This window comes from Zalophus californianus, chromosome 14 (assembly GCF_009762305.2).
Source record: "Zalophus californianus isolate mZalCal1 chromosome 14, mZalCal1.pri.v2, whole genome shotgun sequence".
NCBI classification, from domain to species: domain Eukaryota; kingdom Metazoa; phylum Chordata; class Mammalia; order Carnivora; family Otariidae; genus Zalophus; species Zalophus californianus.
In genome coordinates, this window is record NC_045608.1 from 17,888,173 (window position 1) to 17,910,348 (window position 22,176).

General features: G+C 47.2%; 1 protein-coding gene across 2 annotated transcripts; it reads left to right on the forward strand.

Annotated features, from left to right (window-relative positions):
- Nucleotides 1–885: 885 nt before the first annotated feature.
- Nucleotides 886–22,145, forward strand: DAO (D-amino acid oxidase). Of its 2 annotated transcripts, XM_027577684.2 has the most exons (11): nt 886–1,003; nt 5,548–5,750; nt 7,955–8,069; nt 9,299–9,375; nt 10,057–10,122; nt 11,557–11,611; nt 12,860–12,964; nt 13,851–13,933; nt 15,216–15,333; nt 16,011–16,109; nt 17,404–22,144. In XM_027577684.2, exons 2-11 carry the CDS (start codon nt 5,557–5,559, stop codon nt 17,533–17,535), a joined length of 1,044 nt encoding a protein of 347 aa, XP_027433485.1. In that variant the 5' UTR covers nt 886–1,003; nt 5,548–5,556; the 3' UTR covers nt 17,536–22,144. The 2 variants fall into 2 exon arrangements, with proteins under 2 accessions (XP_027433485.1, XP_027433486.1); XM_027577685.2 differs by lacking the exons at nt 886–1,003; nt 5,548–5,750 and adding an exon at nt 7,443–7,551 and having other exon boundaries at nt 17,404–22,145.
- The last annotated feature ends 31 nt before the right edge of the window (nt 22,146–22,176 follow it).

A 22,176-nucleotide genomic window follows, 5' to 3' on the forward strand; every position in this document is an offset into this window, starting at 1 on the left:
TCCTGGGATCCAGCCCCGCATCGGACTCCCTGCTTAGTGGGGAGCCTGCCTCTCCCTCCCTTGCTCCCTCTGCTTGTGCTCGCTCTTTCTCTCTCTCTCTGTCAAATAAATTCAAAAAATCTAAAAAAAAATTAAAAATTATTATTAAAAAATACCATGCACTAAATATTTTGTATGCATTTTCTTATTTTATCCTTATTTTTTATTCAACGATGCTGAAGATAGGGAAGTGGAGGCTGGATCTTCAAAGCTGACCCAAAGAATGCCTTACTAGGGGCTGGTTAGTCCCTCTCTCCAGGCCTCAGTCTTCCCATCCACACAGTGAGGCGCCTGGTAATCCTTCAGCTCCAATAATCACAACTCCACGTCTAGCTCTGGCAGAGGAGGGACTTGGAGTTCTGCCGCCCGTGTCTCTGGGATACAGCAGCAAAGAGCCACGCATCCTTAGGGCCCAAATAGGCGTCGCCCTGAGTCTCTCCTTGGCCTCATGCACCCAGCATCCAAGAATGGCATTAGGCTGGCCGGCTGGCCGCTGGAGGCCCTGTCCTGTATCTCTGGCCTCCCCACAGGGCTGCCAGGCTGACCAGGCCCACAGTGGCTAGGGAACAACCCTCCCCTCCCCCAGGGTGGCAGCAGGAAGAGGGAAGAAAGACGATGGTCTCCAGCTGGCCCGGGGAGACAGATCTCCTTGTCCCCATCAGCCCTCCCCACCAACCCCCGCCCCGAGGGCTGTCCCCAGGGGCTTGGGATCAGCCAGAAAAGTCAGGCAACTTTTCAGGGACCAGAAGGAGGGGAGGGGAGGTCTCCCAGCCTGTGAGCAGCTCAGTGCCAAGCCCCACCCCTCGCTGTGCCCTATCCATAACTCCAGATTTTGACCCTGAGCTCCAGTCCCAGTTGGCGGGCAGAGGGCTGAGGACAGGACGCCCCAGAATCAGGAGACTCCCCTCAGCAGATAAGATCCTGCGTCTACAGCAGCTGTTTCTTCAGAAGTTTGGCAATTCAGGTGAGTCGGGGTGTCGGTGCACCAGGACTCAGGGTCCTCCCAGCGTTAAGGAGAAGGCTCCACATTAGAGCCCAAGGCGGGTGACAGCTCTGCAGCTAGGCAGGAACATGGGCAAGTGCCTTCACCTTTCCAGACCTCCTTCTCCTCTTCTGGAAGACAGGGATCATAATCACCTCTTCTAGGGTTAGTTTGAGTATCAAAAGAGGTGAACAGAAAGTGCTTAGCACAGAACTCGGCACATGGCAAGTACTCAATAAATGGTCATTATTATTTGGGGACAGGGGGCTGGTAGCCTGGTTGTCAAGCATGTCTGTTCCTTTTAAGGGTAATCTGTGAAAATATCAACGGCAGAAGAAGTACCCGTATGGCACATCCTGATTTTGTTCATTCAAATACCTTGCCCGTGATTTGTCGATTTTTTTTTAACAAGTCTCCTATTTTTTTTGCTACACGCAAATAGCAATCAAAGGCACAAGCTGCCCCAAATTCCTTTTGAGGGACAAGGGAGGTTATAAGCAAACAAACACGAGACCGAAAAGCAAGCAGGAAGCGTCAGGTGCCAACTTACTGCCCATTGCCTAATAGTTATATAGCACGGTGCGGAAAGCTCAGATAGAACAGAGTCCGGATCCCAGTGCTGCCCCAAACTGGCTCTGTGACTTTGGGAGAGTGATTTCCCCTCCCTGAACCTCAGTCTCATGTCTGTAGAACCTCCCAGAGCAGTTGAGAGAATGAAGCAAGAGGACATCTGTAATGAATCTACACGGGTGTAGTGGCGAGTGGCAGAGGCCCCAAATTCCCCTCCCGCCCCACACTTATAGAGACGTTATAATTCCACATGCACGCAGATAAACGCGAGAAGCTCGGCAGCTTCCTGGGTGCACACTCCAAGTGAAGGGTGTAAGACGCGGAATAAGGGCAACACTAACAGGAACACCAGCAACAACGAGAAATGGCTGACCTAGCAATCGAGCCACGTGCATGTGAGTCCACAAGTTCATTATCCGTGTGCATGAATGATTTTACCTGAGGCTCGATCAGTCAGACCCCACAGCTTGGCTCCTGCTTCTCAGAAGAACCTCAGGCATTTATACTGTACTCCAGTGCACACACACACACACAGTTGCTATAATCAGCATCAGATCTGAGTCCTGCAGTTTAAGATGACTAGCTTAGGAATCACATTTTTCCTTCTCAATCCTATGCCTACCAGCAACACGCTAAAAATTCACGCACACGTTGTAGGTTACGGGTTCTTTCAATGCTGGACCCTGAAATATTGGCTGTTTGTTTTCACCTGCTTCGCCCTCTGATTTTTTTCAAATAGTGTGATCTGTCAGCCTCTCATGGTGTTGTTTAGGGACACGGACTTGTGAGTCAGGCTGTGCTGGGCTCCGCTTCTCACCACCGGCTGGGTGTCCGAGCCTCACTTGCTTCATCTGGAAAATGGGCATAATGATAACCCTGAGGGTTGTCAGAAGACGAAAGCAGATAAAGCACATAAAGTCCTTAGCGCAGTGACTGGAACATGCTACAGCAGGGCTATTGTCGTCTCCATATCGACAGTTCTTTTCCCGATTCAACCTATTCTTGCCTTTTATGGAGACTTTTTCACCCCAAGACCCCACAAACCCTTTTATCACAAACGCGTCATTTTGGCAGAGTGTCTCCGCTTTTCCGGGCCTCAGTTTCCCCATCTGTATGACAATGTCTAACTCATCTTTAGCATTTTACGGTCTGGAGAAACTGAGTCCCACGCTGTTACTTGTCCCTCTTTATCATGGCCATTTGGTTCCAGATGTTGTTCTGGGCATCCCTCATGCTCTTCTCTTGGGCATGTGCCCCTGCTTCTAACCAGAGGCTTCGACACACCTGACCAGCCTGGTTATCGGAGACAGGCCGTGTGCCTGCTTTGCTTCAGTCCAAGGCCTCTTTCTTCCTGCCCAGAAACCTCTGGAGGGTTTTCACACTCTCCTCGTCCCTCACAACCTCTACTATAGAAGCAGCTCCTCTTTTTCTCCATCCTTTGCTGGTTTTCTAGGTGGCATGAGAATGGAAACAAAACAAAACAAAACAAAAACCTCGGACCCTGGAAAAGGCAGAGCTGGGTTCACACCCCACCTTTCCTCCAACCCTTGTTATAACCTCGAATAACTTAGCTTCCTCTCTCTCTGTCGTTGGATCCCTTACCTGTGAACTGGGACGGTGACAATCACTGCTGTCATTTATGAGCTCCCCAGCACTTAACCAGTATTTTCTCTTTTGATCCTCGTAAGAACTTGATTCATTCACTTGTTCATTCATTCATTTGTGAGTCCCTGCTGTAGGCAAGGCACTATTCTAGGCCTTGGGGATAGATAAAAGTAGATAAAAGTCCCTGCCCAGGGCCCAGTCGATTAAGTGTCTGCCTCTTGGTTTTGGCTCAGGTCATGAGCTCTCACGGGTTGTGAGATCGAGCCCTGCATCGGGCCCCGTCCTTGGCAGGGAGTCTGCTTGAGCTTCTCTCCCTCTGCCCCCACCCCCCAACTTGTGCACGCACTCTTTCACTCTCTCTAGAGTAAATAAATAAATCTTAAAAAAGAAATGTCCCTGTCCTCCGGGAGCTGATATTTTGGTGGGGAGACAATGGGCAGGGAGCTTTGTTAACCCTTAAAAGTCCACAGAGGAGGAAATGGAGGTTCAATCAGGATGAAAACTCATCCCTGTTTGCCCCAGGACTCTCCTGGTTTTTGCTCTCAGAGTCCACATCCTGGGAACACCCTCAGTCCTGGGAAACTGAGATTGGTCACCCTTGCTCAGTTAAGTTAAGCGACTTGCCCAGGGTCACACGGCTGGGTGTGTGCCAGAGCCAAGCTATGAACCTAGGTATGTCTGACCCCCAGCCTGGGCTGTTACTGCTGCCTCCTGGATTCATTTGGGGAATTTGGAAAGCCCTCTCTTCTCACCTTCTTATTGTTAATGCACAAAAGTGGTCAACTTTCCTGAGTTATGCAGAGAGAGTCAGAAGGCCCAGAGAGGGGAAGTTGCTTGGTCAAGGCCAAACAGAGGGTCAGAAATGAAGCCAGGTCTGACTCTCCCTTCTTCCTCTTCTCCTCCCCCACCCCCAGTGTTCTTTCCCTTGTTATCTTCAAGATGCCCGGGGGACAGAAGGAGGTCACTCCGTACTGAGGGCCTACTCTGTGCCAGGCACTGCGCCAGAAACTTCTGCCAAGCTGGTGGATTCATTTTCAGGGTGACCCTGTGAGGTCAGGGTTACTCTTAGTTTACAGAGGAGGAGATTGACTCTCCTGAGGCAAAGTAGTGGGGGAGGAGGGATGGGAGGAGGCTAGGGGTCCCTGAGAGGGTCCTGCCCCTGCAACCAAGCCTCGCAGCAGGAAGGAGAATGGCCCAGAGGAGCAATGCCTTTCCGTTTCCTGGTTTTATCTCCAACTTGGCTGCTGAAACCCCAACTGAGTCCAGTTCTTGTGGGCTGGAGCCGCTTTCCCCTTTTACAAAACTAGGCCATATTGAGAATGTCCTGCCGTTCAGGGCCACGGGGTTGCCAGGAGGCTCGGTCTGGGAGGAGGGCTGTGTGAGTGAAGAGGAGGGAAAGTTGAACTTGGCCCTTCCGGGCATAAAAAAGTCCCCTTGTTCTGCCTCAGCAGGAGCCCACAGGGTATTTCCCTGCTGTGTGGGGGCCCAAGCAGCTTCAAGGTCCAAAGCTGCTAAGCCTTTTAAACTTCTGAGGACCCAGCCAGCCCAGCCCCCAAGGCCGGCCCTGAGCGGTTGTGCTGGAAGGACCCGAGTTCTAAAGTCAGACCTTGCACGCACTAGCTCCCAGCTTGGTTCATAGTAGGTGCGCCATAAGCGGATGTTGAGTCTACTTGAACCGAAATTAAATCCCAGCAGCATCACTTACTGGCTGTGTGACCTCAGGTAACTTACTTCGCCTCTCTGAGCCTCCTTTTCCTTATCCGAACAATGGGGCCAATAACCCCAGCCTCCTAAGAACGTGGGGCGAAGCACTTAGCCCTGGGGTTGGTACACGGTAGGTGCTCCACAAATGTCAGTAAACTACTTCTTTTGCACTTGACCCTATGTTGAGGCTTTTACACTGGCCATCTTGTTAAAACTCCCATCTTTCTCCAAGGTAGGAGTTATTATCCCCCCGTTTCCAAGAAGGTGAAGGCTCATGAGCATCTTGCCCAAAGTCAATGGCCAGTAGGTGGCAGAGTTGAGGTATGAGATTTGAAGCTAGAGCCCATGGTCCTCCCTGAAAGGCCCCAAGTCTACAGCTGGCCAGACACTCGGCTCAACCCTATTTATGTTCCTGGCTCGGGGCAGGGTCTTCGGGGGAGGCTCCCCAGCCAAAGCTGCATCACTCACCCGCTGACCCGTGACCTTGGGCAAGTAGCTTGGCCTCTCTATGTTTCCATTTTTCCATTTCTGAGGGTCATTACGAGGATCAGGTATAGAAGGGCTTGGCGGTGTCTGGCACTTTCTAAGCCTTTCAGGGGATGGTGGTGATGGTGGTGATGGTACACTGCAACCTTTCCCCCCTGCAGGCCGGCACGATGCGCGTGGTGGTGATTGGAGCCGGTGTCATCGGGCTGTCCACTGCCCTGTGCATCCACGAGCGCTACCACTCGGTCCTGCCATCACTGGACATCAGGGTCTATTCAGACCGCTTCACCCCATTCACCAACAGCAACGTGGCTGCCGGCCTCTGTCAGGCCTACCTCGCGGACCCCAGCAACCCACAGGAAGTGTGAGTGAGGGTCCCAGAGGGCGGCCCGGGGAACTGGTGGGGCTGAGTTTGAAGAGGGGATGCTCCCTCTCAGGGTTCCCATCACCAAGAACAAGCCCCTTGTCAAGGCTTAGAAGAAAATACTAATAAATAGTAAGGCCTACTATGGGCCAGACAAATGGAGGCTTTCCTCCATGCCTCCCCTAAAGTGGGATGCCATGTGCATGGATGGATCAGGAATACATGGTATTTTTTTCCTAGTTTATTTATTTAAAGATCATTTTCATCTGATTTCCCCAGTGGCTAGCAAGAAACAGAACCCTTCAGGGGCGCCTGGGTGGCTCAGTTGGTTGAGCATCTGCCTTCGGCTCAGGTCATGATCTCGGGGTCCTGGGATCGAGGCCCAGTTGGGCTCTCTGCTCAGCGGGGAGTCTGCTTCTCCCTCACCCTCTGTCACTGCCCTTGCTTGTGCTCTGTCTCTGTCTCTGCTTCTCTCTCAAATAAATAAATAAAATCTAAAAAGAAAAGAAAAAGAAGACAGAGCCCTTCAAATCCCGGCAATAATTATAAAGAAGGACAAAATGCACTAAAGTCCTTGATATTGGGTACAGTAGGGAGCAATTTTGCCCTCAGAGATGTATGTTTTTCCATATATAAATTCATAAAAAGATCTTTCAGTGTATTTGAACTCATTCTAATTGCCATTTTAACAGCTATATTTAACAACTTAGAAATCTAGCTCCCCTGAATTTGCCCATTGTGACAATCATTTTCATTTAACAATTTCTTTTTTTATGTTTTTATTTTAATTCCAGTTAGTTAACATACGGTGTTACATTAGTTTCAGGTGTACAATATACTGATTGAACACTTCATACATCGCCTGGCACTCACCACAAGTGTTTTCCTTAATCCCCATCACCTATTTCCCACACCCCCCACCCACCTCCTCTGGGAACCATCATTTTGTTCTCTACAGTTAAGAGTCTCTCTCTCTTTTTTCCCCTTTGTTCATTTGTTTTGTTTCTTAAATTCCACATATGAGTGAAATCATAGGGCATTCGTCTTTCTCTTATTTCGCTTAGCATGATACTCTTTAGCTCTGTCCATGTCGTTGCAAAAGGCAAGATTTCATTCTCTTTCATGGCTGATTAATATTCCGCTGTATATACAGACCACATCTTCTTTATCCATTCACCAATTGATGGACACTTGGGCTGCTTCCATATCTCGGCTATTGTAAATAATGCTGCTATGAACATCGGATGCACGTATCTGTTTGAATTAGTGTTTTTGTATTCTTCGGGTAAATACCCAGTAGTGTGATTGCTGGATTATAGGGTAATTCTAGTTTTAACTTTTTGAGGAACCTCCAGATCAGGAATACTTGTAAATGGGTGGATGGATGATCAGGTGTAGCAAAGACGTTGCAAAGGTTATTTTGTCTGTGTAGAAACCGCAAACTGCCGGCTGCTTCAGCAAAGAAGCCCCAAATGTGTAATGACTCAAACAGAAGTTATCTTCTCCCGTAAATTCCAAAACCGATGTTCCTGATCATTGGGTGGCAATTCAGGGGCCCGGGGTCCTTGCATCTCACAGCTCTGTTGTCCTCCTCTGTGACTTCTGATGTCGCATCTGATGCCACAGTACCTGTGTCACTGCACCTTCTGATGTCACTATGCTGTGCTTTTGGAAGGAGCACAGCATGAGGACGGCATGTGCGGTCTTAGGGTCCACTGGCCAGAATGCAGTCACATGGCCACACCTGGCTGCATGGGACTCTAGGCGATGTAGCCAGTTCTGTGCCCAGGAAGAAGAGGAGGAAAGTATTTGGGAGCGGCTAGCTAAGGTCTCCTGCTGGCATTTATATGGCGGGGGGAGGTGCTTGGAGTGAGCCTGAACTGTGGGGCAGATCTCAAAGCAGGCCTAAACCTTCATTTAAACTCGCAGCTACATGATCCCAAGCCCGAGGTGGGCTCCAAATTGTTGTGATGGATCATCCCTTGTTTCCCCCCTTCTCTTTCTTATTAGTGGGGAAATACTAGAAAGTCTGGGCATAGGGAAGACCCATAGGCATTTGGGGCGCTGCAGAAATGAACGTGGTGGGTTTCTGGATTTTGACATATCCCCACCAGCCTGGTCACAATCCCATGCAAGCCAACCCTCAGAGTTTTCTTGTCCAGCTCGGGGTATTAGGTGACCGAGAATCTGTGGGATCCTTCCAGACATTGGAACCAGCAGACCTTTGACTATCTCCTGAGCCACATCCATTCTCCCAATGCTGCAAACATGGGCCTGGCCCTAATCTCAGGCTACAACCTCTTCCGTGAAGATTTTCCGGTGAGTGAGGGGTCCTTGATCACAGACCAGGGCTGGGAGCCCGAGTCTGGGGAGTACTTTGAGCATTGTGGGTGACAGCCTCTTGCATTCAAATCAGGTTTCCTTTCAATTCTATTCACGCTTTAAAATTATTTTTGTTTCCAATTTTGTTCTTAAATTGGCAGAGACCAAAGAACTCTCTGATGAAACAGGGGAACTAGCCTTTGGATGAGTCAAACCCAGACATGTCCTGTAGTGGTGACGATTTCATGCTGAAGTCTCAGGGTTGCCTGTGTCCCTGGAGGTGCCAGGGCTTTTTGCCAAGATAGACTAAAACACTCATCATGGCACATGAGCCCTTACTATATACCAGCCCCTGTGTTAACTACTTTACAAGTAGTGACTTATTTAATTCTCGTAATAACCAACAAGTAAGTGCTATCATTAGCCTCTTTGTACAACGAGGAAATAGAGGCTCAGAGAAATGGAGTAACTTGCTCAAGTCACAAATCTCTTATGTGGCAGAACTGGGATTTGAACCCAGGCTGTTTGTGATCCCATGGTACCTAATGCATTAAGAAGGGCACAGCCTTGGGGGATGTTCTTAAGTTGCTGGAGGGGATGGTTGGGCGGGGTGTCCAGAAACCCAGGCCAGCTCTCTAAGGCTGAGTCAATGTTTAGCACTGGGCTATGGGCATCACCCATATTATCTGTTCTCTTTCATTGGACCAAGAGTAATTGTTAATTCCATTATACAGACAAGAAAATGGGAGTCTCAGAGAATTCAAGGTGGTCTGTGGGGAGGCCTAAAACTCCACCGGGTTGTCTGACCCAGTGCTCGGCTGCCTCCCACCCTCACCCCTTGGTATAACCCTCATTGTCAACAGTTTCTCTCCTATTTCTGACTCTTACCCTATCACTTGGCCCTCAGCCTTATTCTCACCCTTCCTTCATAAGGCATTATGGTTAAGACCATGGACTCTGAAGCCAAACTGTGCTGGTTCAAATCTCAGCTCCATCGTTTATTAGCTGTGTGACTTTAGACAAGTTGCTTAACCTCTTTGAGTCTCAATTGGCCCAGCTGTAAAAATGGAGATAAGAAAAGTATGTATTTCATTGGATTGTTGGGGATGTTAAATGGAGTGGTATAAGTAACATACTTGGAACAGTGCCTTACATGTGGTACACATTGTACAACTTTTTATTGACTTTCACCCATCCCTGTGCCTCCTTCTCTCCTTCCTTGGCAGGATCCGTCCTGGAAGGACACAGTTCTGGGATTTCGGAAGCTGACCTGCAGAGAGTTGGACATGTTCCCTGATTACAGGTGAGGTTGTTATGGGCAAAAGGGCTGAGGTCCCATGATTCAGACAGGTCTGTCCAGAAGGCAGCAGAAGATGGAGGTACCAAGTTTCCTATTCCACCCCAAGCCAAGAGCCACTGATACCTTGGATTCCTGCTGCTCTGTTCAGCTCCTCTGGAGAAGCCACCCACCCAATAAGGGACCTGGGCTAAGATGGTGGGGGATATGGAGTCACAGATCTGAAGCCCAGAAGCTCCATGTCACTACTGTCTTTTGTAGATGAAGAAACTGGGCTTCAGAGAGGCTAAATGACTTCCCAAGGTCACACAGCCAAGTGACCAAAATGGGATTCTAACCCAGTCTGTGTGACTCCAAACGCCTCTATTCTTTCCCTTGCAGCCTGATGTCTCTTTGGTCCTCCCTTCACCCCACCCCATGCCTGAACACCTTCTAAGAATGCACATCCGGTCTCCATGTGCGCACCCCAATGTCAGGGATGGCTTTTCTGACAGAAAAAATTTCCTTGCACTGAAAACCAGTCCCCATTTGAACTTCACTCAGTGGTCCTGGCTCTACCCTTGGGGTAGACTGCTAAAGTGTGACTGCTCCCCTAAAGTGAGACTGCTCCCACCTCCATTTGAAAGTCTTTGAATATCGCTCTGATTCTGAATCTTTATTACCACTCTTGCCTGTTTTTGACTCTAGCTATGGCTGGTTCAACACAAGCCTGATTGTGGAGGGGAGGCGGTATCTACCATGGCTGACTGAAAGGTGAGAATTTCAACTTTGGTTTAAGGAAAGCACCTCCCAAGGACCAGGGGGTCTACTGACAATTGTTCATGGGATTTGTTTTTGTATTGACCGACCCCAAATGTTAAAGGAAAACTCTTAGGCTTGCTGGGAGCTATCCTTGGTTCTAATCACTTCTGTGTACTAAACCATGGTTTCCATATCTGATTGGGCATCAGAACCATTTGGGCAGATCTTTACATGTGATATTTATTACTGACGTCACCAAAATCCATAATGTTTGTGTAATGGTTTTAAATGGATTCTCGTAAGTTTTCCAGACATACTTACATCATCTGCAAAACATACGTTGCCTTTTATTTTTATAACTCATTTTTTTTCTTGTCTAACTGCTGTGGTAACTACCTCCAGAACAATGTTAACTAATACAGGGTATAGTGGTTGTCTCTGTCTTGTTTCTGATGTTAATAGAAATCTTGTAGTGTTCTAAATTAGCAAACATTAGCTTGAGAGACATATTTATATTTATTTATATTTATATTCATATTAAGGAAGATTCCATATATTTCCTATGTTTTACTATTTTCTTAAGATTAAAAAAAATCTACAATGGATTGCAGCTTTTATCAAATGACCTGAGGAGCTTTTTAGAAATACAGATTTCAGGACCACACTTTATATCTACTGAATCAGATCCTCTGGGGTGGGGCTTAGAAATTTGTGTTTTAAGAAGGTCCCTGAGTGATTCTAATTATCAGCCCCGTTTCAGAATCATTGCACTACAACATAATTATTTCTCCTAATGCTGGAATACTTATGACTCCTATCCAGCCTCTTCCTAGACAGAATACCCCCACTTTTTTTATCTTGAGGAAATAGTCCTGAGGTTATGCTTCCCCTTTTATAGGGTTTACTTCCTGTTCTCTTGATGTTTCTCCTACCTCTCTAATAATGACAGATATTTTTCCTCTGGGACATTTTGAGGGAGGGGTGGATGTTCCCATTCCACCTTCCTCCTCGTGCCTTGCTTCTGACAAAGGCGGGTTTAGCATTGGTCCAGCTTTTCCCCTCCTCTCCCCTGCATCTCATTCCTTTTGATGTTACAAAGCAATGTGGTGGTAGTAGGAAGAGTTTTGAACTAAGAGGCCTGGGTCTAAGTCCCAATCCCGTCATTAACTCACTGTATGACCTTCACCAAGGCTCTTCTCCCATCTCCATCTGCTGACAAGGGGCTTGAGCCATCTCAGTTTTCCCATGGGACATTTCATGGACCACTAGTCCATCAAGGTGCTTATGAACTGGTCTGATCTGACTACACAGCCATTTTCTCAAGGAGCATCTTGTGGGACTAACATCCACAGAAGTTTCTTTGGGGAACATCCCCCATGCCATCTCCTTGGAGAGATGGGACAAAGAACTGAATACTGGGCTTTTTGATGTGTCTGATCCCCCCAGGTTAACTGAGAGGGGAGTGAAATTCTTCCAGCAGAAAGTGGAGTCTTTTGAGGAGGTGAGTTGCAGGGCTGGGAGGGGCTGGATGTGGGAGAGAGGTGAGGAGGAGAGGCCTCTGCTTCCTGTTGCTGGGTTGGGGGTCCCCTGTCAGACTCCCAGTGTCCCCCTGAGGCCTGTCCCAGGCCTTTCTTGAATCCCAGAAGGACTCAAGGATTCTGTCTTGATGTTGGTGGCTGGAACAAAGGGATGGTAGGATAGTGGTGGACATTAGGGACGAATCTACCTCTGAGCCTCAGTGGGTTTTAAGGCCAGAGAGTTGGCTGCCTTTTACCTGTATCAGCTGCACTCCACTCTTGAGTTCCAGACACTTGGTTGCCTCCTACATAAATCAGGGTTAATGTTTCTGCAAAGTGAAAGCTCTTAGCTGACTTGGCTCCAGAGTAACACCATCATCAATAACAATGATAGTAGCAGCTATCACCATCAAGCACTGGCTAAGTACCAGGAGCTTTGCTGTATAACTTCACTCAATCCTAGCACCTAGAATTGTACTTGGCATGTGCAGGTGCTTGGTAAATGCAGCTACTGGCATTATATAATGAGTACCTGCTCCGGGTTGAGCCCTAATGGGCACTTGGGATACATGGTTGACTCAGACACAGCCCTTATTCCCAAGAAGCTCACAGTCCAATATAGCAAATGCTGGCTCTTGAATGACAATGCCTTGCAATGTGTGTGCCCCATGACAGACCTGTGAGGGGAGTCACTGGCACTGGGCTAAGGGTTTGGGTGCCCATCATGCTATACCCTTGAGCTGTCAAGTATCCCACACATGCACAGAGCCAGGGGTTCTACCATGCCTTCTGAAAATGCCTTGGCAGAGCAGGAGGCAAGAGAATGAAGTAAAAAGGATTCAAAAGGAGGAAGAGAATTATCTCTGTGTCTGACTTCTTCTGGGAGGTCCCAAGAAGGTTTTTCCCCCTTCCACAGTACTCCTTCCTGAGCATTTTCTTATCCAGGGTCACATTGGATCCTCACACAGTCTAAGAACAGATATTACCAGCCCTACTTTATAGTGAAGGCAGCTGAGCTTTGAGGAGATGATGGAACATTTCTGAGGTCACATAGCAGGTAAATGGCGGAGCAGAGACTTGAAGTCCGTTCCTTGGATTCCTCATTGAGCCTCCTCCCTGCTGTTCTATAGGGAGCAGAGAGCTGCTGGGTGGAGGGCAGAGGGAAAGAGGGGCCGGGGGATACCAGGGCCCTCACCCCTTCCCATGCCACCTGCTCTGTTCGTTGCTGCCAGGTGGCAAGAGGAGGTGCTGATGTGATTATCAACTGCACTGGGGTGTGGGCTGGGGCATTGCAACCAGACCCTCTACTGAAGCCAGGCCGGGGACAAATCATTAAGGTGAGTGTGAAGGTGAGGGATGGAACCTCCTGCTTTTCTTGATAGAGAGATTGTAGCTGCCTGCTTATTTCCTCTCCAAAGATAGAGGATGTGTTGGGGACATCTGTTAGAAGAGCCTCACAGATTTCAGGCAATTGATATGGTAAAGAAACAAGAAGGACCAACATGACCCCTCCAAACATTCTCTTTCGGGTTTTTTTCGTAATATAGCAAAGCATGCATGTATATGTTTTTAAATATGTAGGAATTGCATATTCCTGTATTATAATAAAAAAGAGCAAACATTTATGGAGTGTTTATTAAGTACCAGGTACAGGCCAGAGCACTTTATTGTGCTATTAATTTAATCCTTACCAGAACCCTTTGAGATGAGGTCTATCATATTGCCATCGCTACTTTGCAGATGGGAAAACTGAGGCAGAGAGGAATTAGGTAACATGCACAAATTCACATAGTGGTGAGTTGTGGAATTGGGGTTAGAACCCAGACAATCTGGTTTAAGAGCCTATGTCTTGTAAACATCATCCCACATTGCCTCTCACTGTGTATGTGTGCATGTGTGTGAAGGATGCCCCTTGGTGGGCATGTGTGTGTATGTGTGCCTATGTGAGTGTTGGTGTGTTCCTGATGTGGGCTGAAGTGTATGTGTTATTTGTACATGTATGCTGGGCTTTTCTGTGGTCATGTAGGTGAAAATGTGTGATATTTCAGGGAGTAGGGGTGGCTCTTCCTGCAAGGGCAAGCAGTCAGTGCAGACTTGGAGCAGAAGGGTCAGCAGAGGGCTTAGGAATTGGCTTTGCCACACTTGTCAGAACATCTAGGCAGAGAGGGGAGCAGAGCAGTGATCCAACTCCCCCAATGAGATTTGTCTGCCCTCAATCAACAGGTGGATGCCCCTTGGATGAAGCACTTCATTCTCACCCATGACCCAGAGAAAGGCATCTACCAGTCCCCATACATCATCCCAGGGTAAGAATCTGACATCTTAGGGCAGAAGAAGGGGCATCTTCATGCCCTCTCTATGCTGCCCACGCCAGGCCCTTTGCTTAGTCGCTGCAGGTTTTTTTCTTCCAGTGTTTTCTAAGTGAGGTTGAGCCATTAAATCCCTGGAAAGGCAGGACTCAACCTTAACTGGGTTCCATCTTGAACAAGCTTTTGGACGACAGTAGTGGTGATGCTGGAGACAAGGGTAGTGGGTGTGAGGGCAATGACACTGGAAGGTGTGAACAGAAATAACAGGAGTGTGGTGGGAATGGGGATCTGGGTTGATGGTGATAATGATATTAATGGGAGAGGTGATGATATTAGTGAAAATGGTGGTCATTTTGGTGGGATGACAATGTCTTGAGAGTGGAATGGTGATAGTGGAGATAATACTGTCATTGTTGGGAAAAGTTCACAGGGGTGGTGAGTAGGACAAGGATGGTAGAGTGCTGACATTAATGGGGGTGGCGTGGGGTTGATGAGAAGGTCGATGATGATGGCAATGATTGGGAGTGGAGGCAGTGTCTGGTGCTGATGGAGATGACGCTATCAATGATGATGTTAATAGTATGGTGGAGATGACAATCTCAAAGGCAGTGTTAATTCACGTTGATTGCAACATTAATGTTAAGTGGGGCTGTGCTATCTTCATGGTGATGTTAGTGGTGTGACAGAGATGACATTATCAATGGCAACACGAATGCTGGTGGTGGAAATGGCGAATGGGGCTGATGGTGATGACATATTCATGGTAGCAAAGAAAGAAGTTGTGAAGATGATGTTGTTGATGTAAATGATATTTTTTCCAGTTTCGTTAAGATATAATTGACAAATGGTGCACATTTACAATGTACGTGATGATTTGATATATGCATATATTGTGATATGATTACCTCAATAAGGTTAGCTAACACATCCATCATGTCACATAATTATGATTTCCCTGTGTGTAGTGAGAACATTTAAGATTTACTCTCTCAGCAATTTTCAAATATACAATACAGTATTGTAACTACAGTCACCATGCTGTGCATTGGAAGAGATGACGATGTCAACAGTGACATTAATGGTGACAGTAGAGATGGTGGTGGGTGGTAATGACAGTGGCGACTGCAATGGTGTTGATGGTGGTGTTAGCAAGGATGACCATGCAGATGGTTGTGGGGATTTAGGTAGAGATGGTTGGAAGGGTGACCATGGCGATGGCCCCCATTTGTCTCAAAGGCTTCATTTCCCTTTGTCATCGACTCTCCTCACTTTTACCTAGGATCCAGGCAGTGACTCTGGGAGGCATCTTTCAGCTGGGGAACTGGAGTGAGGTAAACAACATCCAGGACCACAACACCATCTGGGAAGGCTGCTGCAGACTGGAGCCCTCCCTGAAGGTAAGGTGGGGAGGAGTATTGGTACCCTAGACCAGGGTCTTGGCAGCTTGATCATGAGGCCCCTTGAGGATGGGAAGACACTGCCACTGGGATAACTGGGCAAATTAATTCCAGCAAGGGACTGTGAAATACGCCAGAATTTGATAATGCACAAGGAAGTCCTACTGTGAGCGGGTGACACCTATCCATCCATGGCTGAGAGTTGCTGTCTTTTGAGATGACAACCCTAAAAACACCTTAGTCTGTCTGCGCAAGGAGCAGACACATTTGTCGTAGAAATCTCAGTGTTTCTCATTTGTTTGTTTGTTTTGACATCTCAGTTTTTTCATTTGCCTGTTGGTGGCGATGACAGTGGTGGTGTTGATGGTGATGAATATGCTCAGGATGGTGATGATGAGGGTGAGGAGATGTGACTGTTGACATCATGGTGGTGGCTGGTAGTGGTGGTTGATGGAGATGGGGTCATCGATAGAACTGGTAGTGATGTGGTAAGAATGACAATAATGATGTTGGCACCTGATAAAGGTGGTGATGGTAGTGGTGGTTAATGAAAGTGATGGTGTTGGTGGTGATAATGAGACTCCAAAGCTAACTCTGTCACCTAAAAATGGCAGCAGCAAAAAAAAAAAAAAAAAAAAAAAATCTGGAGATGAATTATTAACACTCTTTTTCTCCAGGATGCAAAAATTATTGCTGAATTGACTGGCCTCCGGCCAGTACGCCCCCAGATTCGGCTAGAAAGAGAAGAGCTTCGCTTTGGATCTTTAAACACAGAGGTATGCTCTCCTGGTAAGGAATGTGAAGTCCTCCCCTAACCCTAATAGGCTCTGGCATTTCCAGTCTTGCCTGACATCTGGCTTCACACAGCCGACTGGCAGGCCAGGACAACGCTGGCTAACATCCCTTCCTCTGTAAAGAAACTGAGGCTCAGGGATGTTGTAAAGGACCTGCACAAGGTTACAGAGAGGGCGGTGCCCCTCGGTTTGTCAAAGCCTGTGGTCGAGCAGAAGGAAAACGGGTTACTGAGACATGAAGGACCTCCCTGAATCTCCCCTCCAGCTCTTTGGGATAGGTACTGCTTCCCCCATGCTTCAGATGAGGATCCTGGGGGATCTAAGATGTGAAATCATTTGCCTCAATCAGACAACTGGTGAGGAGTATGGCTGGGATGTGGTTTGGATTTGACTCCAGAGCCATTTGCAGATGTCTAGTCTGTGGCTGCTCCATCAGTTCTCTGGGTTCCCTCTTTCATGTTCCCTCTTCTGGGGTAGGAGCAGGGCTTCCTGAGATGGCAGAAGTTGTTCTGGCTGAAGGAACTGACCTGACTAGGTGGTAGCAGGAGTCCCCACAGGAAAGCCATCCTCTTCATGTAGGTCATCCTTCCTCCCTTATGCCAGGCATGTGGGGTGCGTGTGTGTGTGTGTGCGTGTGTGTGCGTGTGTGTGTGTGCGTGTGTGTGTGTGCGTGTGCGTGTAGAACAATTTTGTGCATGCGATATGCGTATATGGGATGTATGTGTATGTGTGCTTGCATGCACGTGTATACACATACAGAGGGAAGAGTCACATATGGAGTCAAACTCCCTGCTGATGGTTTTAGCTTTAAAAAAGGCCCCAGGGGTCTTGCCTCTGTCCCTAGGACAAATTAGCATGCTAACCAGAGTCCCGCCATCCGGTGCCCTGGCTTTTCTTTCCTCCCGAGGTGGGTAGAAGAGTCTATCCATTAACACAAGAGGTTTGGCATTCTGGAGCAGGATGGGAACAAGAAAGGTGATTTAGGGAACTTCAAACAATTTGATTGGGGGAGGGGAATCCCTGGCCTCAAGTTCTAGATGATTCTACTTTTTCTGTGCTGAGTACAGAAAGCAGGTCCATTTCCTAAGCAAAAGAGAATCTAGGGTGTTGACCTCCAGCTCCCCAAACAATCACCTTACTGGTGTTCCTGGGGCCCCACCATCCTGCCAGGGAGCTGAAAGGCCCTCTGGCTCCCTCTGGCTTTGCCCAGAACTCTTCAGGGAGCTCCGGATTCTTCCAGGGCACTCCTGGCTACCTTCTCTCTTGCCTCTCCCAGGTAATCCACAACTATGGCCATGGAGGCTACGGGCTCACCATCCACTGGGGCTGTGCCTTGGAGGCAGCCAAGCTCTTTGGGAAAATCCTAGAAGAAAGGAAGTTGCTCAGGATGCCGCCACCCCACCTCTGAAAACACCACCTCCCCAAGGACTCCCTACTCCCCTCAGCCAACAAATCAATGTACACCCCTCTAAGCTGTCACTTACTCTCCACTTCCACCCTGGCTCTTTTCTGCAAGAAGCACAAGATGAGAGGAAATCCATAAGGTCCGTTCCTGGAGGCAAGTCTGGCCCTACCTGGGGCTCCCTTTGATCACTGGAGTCTCTTTACCCACTCTGGGTCTGACAGAATGAAGAATAGCTGGGGGCTGACTTATTTTAAGTCCTCAGAAGAAAGGAAAGCTCAGAAAATCAAAGGGGCAAGCAGAAAATTGAGGATAATTGAGGTTAGGTAACCTGAGGACAAATTACATTAACATATTAAAGGTTCTGAAAAGTCCTGCAGCGAAGACATCTCTTTGATGTTCTCTCATCCAGTCCTAAACTTACTTGGCTATGGAAACCTTTTTGCCCGGAGCACTGATGCCACAGAGTACACTTGAGGGAAGGCTGTGATAGATCTTGTTGCAGGAAGTCACATGCAGAGCTGGACTGTGGGGAGGCCGAACGGGTAAGGCATTGAACTAACAACATGATACCCGTTCCACATTGCTGTTGGATTCCCAACAGCATCAGCAACCTGCTAAATGGCCCCATGAGCACCATGTGACCCCTGAGGAGGGGTCACCAGAGGGATCATCCCACAAGGAACCCCTTCATAGATAACTGAACTCACCAAGCATAATCCTTGTTGGGGGGGTGGCGCAAATTTAATGTCTCTCTTCTCTTCTGGCTGTTACCCTCTGAGATGAAATGGACTTCTAGATGTTTTTGAAAGCCTTAAATGAACCTAGAGGGCACCTTAGCATCTTTATCCCTAATTATCTGCATCAGGCTCTGAGGTGGAATTTGCATCTGTCTGGGTTTTTGAGAAAGACCAGAGCCTGGAGGAAGCCTTCATGCATCTGGGACCTGTGGCACCCTAAGTGCTGTGACGAGGTCTTGATTGGCCCACGCCATGCCATCTACATCCACGCCATCACTCTCTGCTCCTTCCCATGCTGTGGCACCTGGTGGGGTCTTCATGAAGCCTCTGCCATGATTTTGGCTGACACTGAGCTAAGTAGAGTGAGGGAGCCAAGATCTAAGTTAGAGTTCCTATCCTAATCATAAGAATAAATTATTAATTATTATTATTATTATAAGTAAAATTTATTGCATTCTAACTGGGCATTGGTGCTCAACTCTTGCACTCATTACTCGTGTAATGTGTAATCACACACACCTGCACCCACGAAGTAGCTCTTATTCCCGTTTCATAGCTGAGCAAGGTATGGGGAGGGAGTTCTGGTCAACAGCTGGGAGGGGGTAGAAAGGAGATCCAGGGCCAGGCATTGGGTGATTCCAGCACCTCACTTTCAACCAGTGCACAACACCGAATCCCAGGCTGGGTGGGGAAATTCAGCTATGGAGGAAGCTGTTGAGCATCTTCCTCAGCTATCTCTGCAGACACTTTAGAAGGAACTAGCTCTCTCCTCCTCATAGCCTCATTGGGTCAAGACTAGGGACTCATACGAGATTGGGTGGGGGCATCTCCCTGTGCCTGGAGTGGAACACAGCATTCAGTTTCTGACCAAAGTGATGACTTTACCCAATCTAAAATTCCCCGGGGAGAGTGACCCCTACCTGTCAGGGTTAGGTTGTCAGCAGGAACCCGATAGAACTTAGAACACAATGAACTCAGAAAAATATACGGGGCCAGGAAGTCCACATTCACACCCTTCCTGTTCTTTTTGTAAATGGGAAGAACCTCTTTGCAACATGGTTTCCTCTCGATTCTGCCTAAAATTCAGAGTCGAAGGAGCTTGGGGAAAATTCCACAACCCACACAGCACTGGATGAGGTTTAGCAATGCTTGATTTCTTCACTTTCCCTTCGCCTAACATTCCTGCTCCCTCCCTGAAGATGATCTGTAACCAATTTTTCAATGAATTCTTGGCAGCTTGATGAATTTAGAGAGTATTATCTTTCCTCATTGAATTGTCTCGGCACTTTTGTCAAAAATCAATTGACCATAAATATATGTGTGTATGTTTTGGAATTTCAATTCTATTCCATTGACCTATGTCTGTCCTTACACTAGTACCACACTATCTTGATTACTGTAGCTTTGAAAAAAGTTTTACAATTAGGAAGTATGAGTCTTCCACGTTTATTCTTCTTTTTCAAGTGGACTTTTTTTTTTTAACTTTTCTGGGTCCCGTGTAGCTCCATATGAATTATAGATCAATTTGGGGGGGTATTGATTGACACCTTAACAATTTTAAGTCTTCTGATCCATGAACATGGACTATTTCTCCATTTATTCAGGTCTTCGATTTCTTTAAGCAATGTTTCGCAGTTTGTAAAAGGCTTGCCCTCCTTTTGTTAAATTTATTGCTAAGTGTTTTACTCTTTCTGACAGTATTGTGAGTGGAATTGTTTTCTTACTGATGAATTTAGAAAGTGTTCTGTTCTCTGGCATGGTGGGGGTAGGAGGATTTGAAGTGGTTCATCATTGAGTATTCTTGATTAATTATGAATGCTTATCTGTGACATTTCTGTATGTTTAACTGTCAAAGAAGCAGAATATGGCAAAGTGACTAAAGTCTGACTGAAACCACTGAATCTCTGAAGAGTGAGAAGGGGCTTCTGGAATGGCATTCTGTGTGCCTCCCACAACACTCTGCCTCCCTCCAATAGCGCTCACATCACACCGTATCACAGTGATCTGTTTAGGCCTGCTTCCCCCACTGCATCATGAGTGCATGAAGATAAGGACCATGTCTTACTCTTTTTTTTTGGATCGTCAGTATTGAGTATCATGCCTGATAGATACATGGTAGATACTCCATGCACACTGACCACATGCCATGACGTGCTCCATAATAGAGTTATAATGAACAGACTCAAGAGTTGATATACAGGTTGCTGTGGGTTCCAGAAAGGGCAGGCCAAAGCCACCTCCCTGACCCAACTTAACTGGACCAGGACTGGAACCAACATTCATCTGGTCCCATCAGCTTCCTCTCTTACAAATTTGGAAGTGGTGCACTGAACAGCTGAGTCAGATATGTTTGCAGAGCTGAGTCAGGGTGAATGGAAACCAAATGCATGATTAATAACAATAAAAAAATTTAAAAAAAAATGCATGATTAGGCATATGCAGCAACCACAAGGAGGCAGAAAGAAGCCAGTCTGTAGAGAAGGGTGGAAACAGGCCACAGCTCCCGAGAGGGGGCTGCCTTGGGCTCCGGTAGTTCCCTGGATCTGGTTCCATTTGTGAAGCCAGGTTGCACTTTATTTCTGAGATTTTTCTAATCTCTCAGAGGTGCCAGCTGGCAGCCCGACAGTGAAACCTGGCCTGTAGTTGAATTGTATGGGCTCATACATCACTTAAAAGTTTTTGATCCAACATACTAAAATTTGGAAAGTTCATGTAAAAAGCCAGATTCCCGTCTTGAAAATTGGGAGCTCCCACCGTGCAACAAAATCAGGTAGGGCTGAGCAATAGCTGCCCCCTTTGGAGGGGTCTATGCTTCTCACTCTACCACAATTCTTCCCTCTTCCTGTTGTTCCTTGTACCTCTGTTCCACTCACTTATGCTCCCTGGCTGTCCCCTGGAGGAAATTAACTACCGATCCCAGCCTTATAATAAAGCGGCACTTCTTCATTTGAATTAACCCGAGTCCAATTTCTGTTCCTTGTAATTAAAACAGCCTTGATGAGAGCTCTGTGCAGGGCTCCTCTTGACCATCCCCCATCACCATTCTTCTTTCTTCATGCTAACAGAATCCCAATTTTGTGTTCAAGAAGCTGTGGGTATCCCTTGATCCTGTGGGAAGGAGGCCCTTCCTTCTCCAGCTCTGGGGGAAGACTCATGCTTTTAGGCTCAGATCTTTTAGCAAGGAAACTTTTTGTGACTGTTCCTTCCCCATTCTACTTCCTTTGAAAAAATCTGATATCCAGTACCTTGGCAGCCATCTTGGGGTCATGAGGTTTCATGCATAGGGTTAAATGGCCAACATGCAGAGGAAGGCGGAGAAGAAAAACAAAAAGAAACTGGGTTTTTGATGACATTGTTGAGCTGCTGAGCCTTCCTTAGAACAGCCTGATCCTGGGCTTGTTGTTAAATGGGCAATTCATGTTCAAGTGGGTAAGCTATTATTGACTGGTTTTACTGTTGCTTGCAGCTCACTGTTATCCCAGACTAGTTTACTAGTAGTAACAAGGGAGACTCCTGATCTCACCCTTCAAGGCTCTCTGTTACTTAACATTTGCCCAAAATAATGAATATCCATATTCATTTCAAAGTCCATCCCTAAGATACTTTTACGTTATTGCCAACACATCTCACTTCTGTGTTCTAAGAACACTCGGAATAAAGGAAAGAAAGAAACCACATAGCCTTAGCTACATTGACTATCTTTTACCATTTTCTGACATCTTTCCTAACGCTGAGAGAAACGGATGACATTTCCATTAATGGAAACAGGAGCTTTTGGAAAGTTCGAAATTAGATATAAATGTCTTCTGCTAAAGGCCTTGTATATTCTAGAGCTTGGACAACTTTGGTGGCAGCCCTTGTATCATTCAATGATACTGATTTTTTTTTTCTAAGGGTAGGCAATTTA

Bases quoted from the DNA above. Each gene is read 5' to 3' on its own strand.
- DAO (XM_027577684.2), top strand. From the start codon at position 5,557: ATGCGCGTGGTGGTGATTGGAGCCGGTGTCATCGGGCTGTCCACTGCC. The intron at 5,751-7,954 runs GTGAGTGAGGGT...GGATCCTTCCAG, and splicing joins CCCAGCAACCCACAGGAAGT to ACATTGGAACCAGCAGACCT. The intron at 15,334-16,010 runs GTAAGGTGGGGA...CTTTTTCTCCAG, and splicing joins GACTGGAGCCCTCCCTGAAG to GATGCAAAAATTATTGCTGA.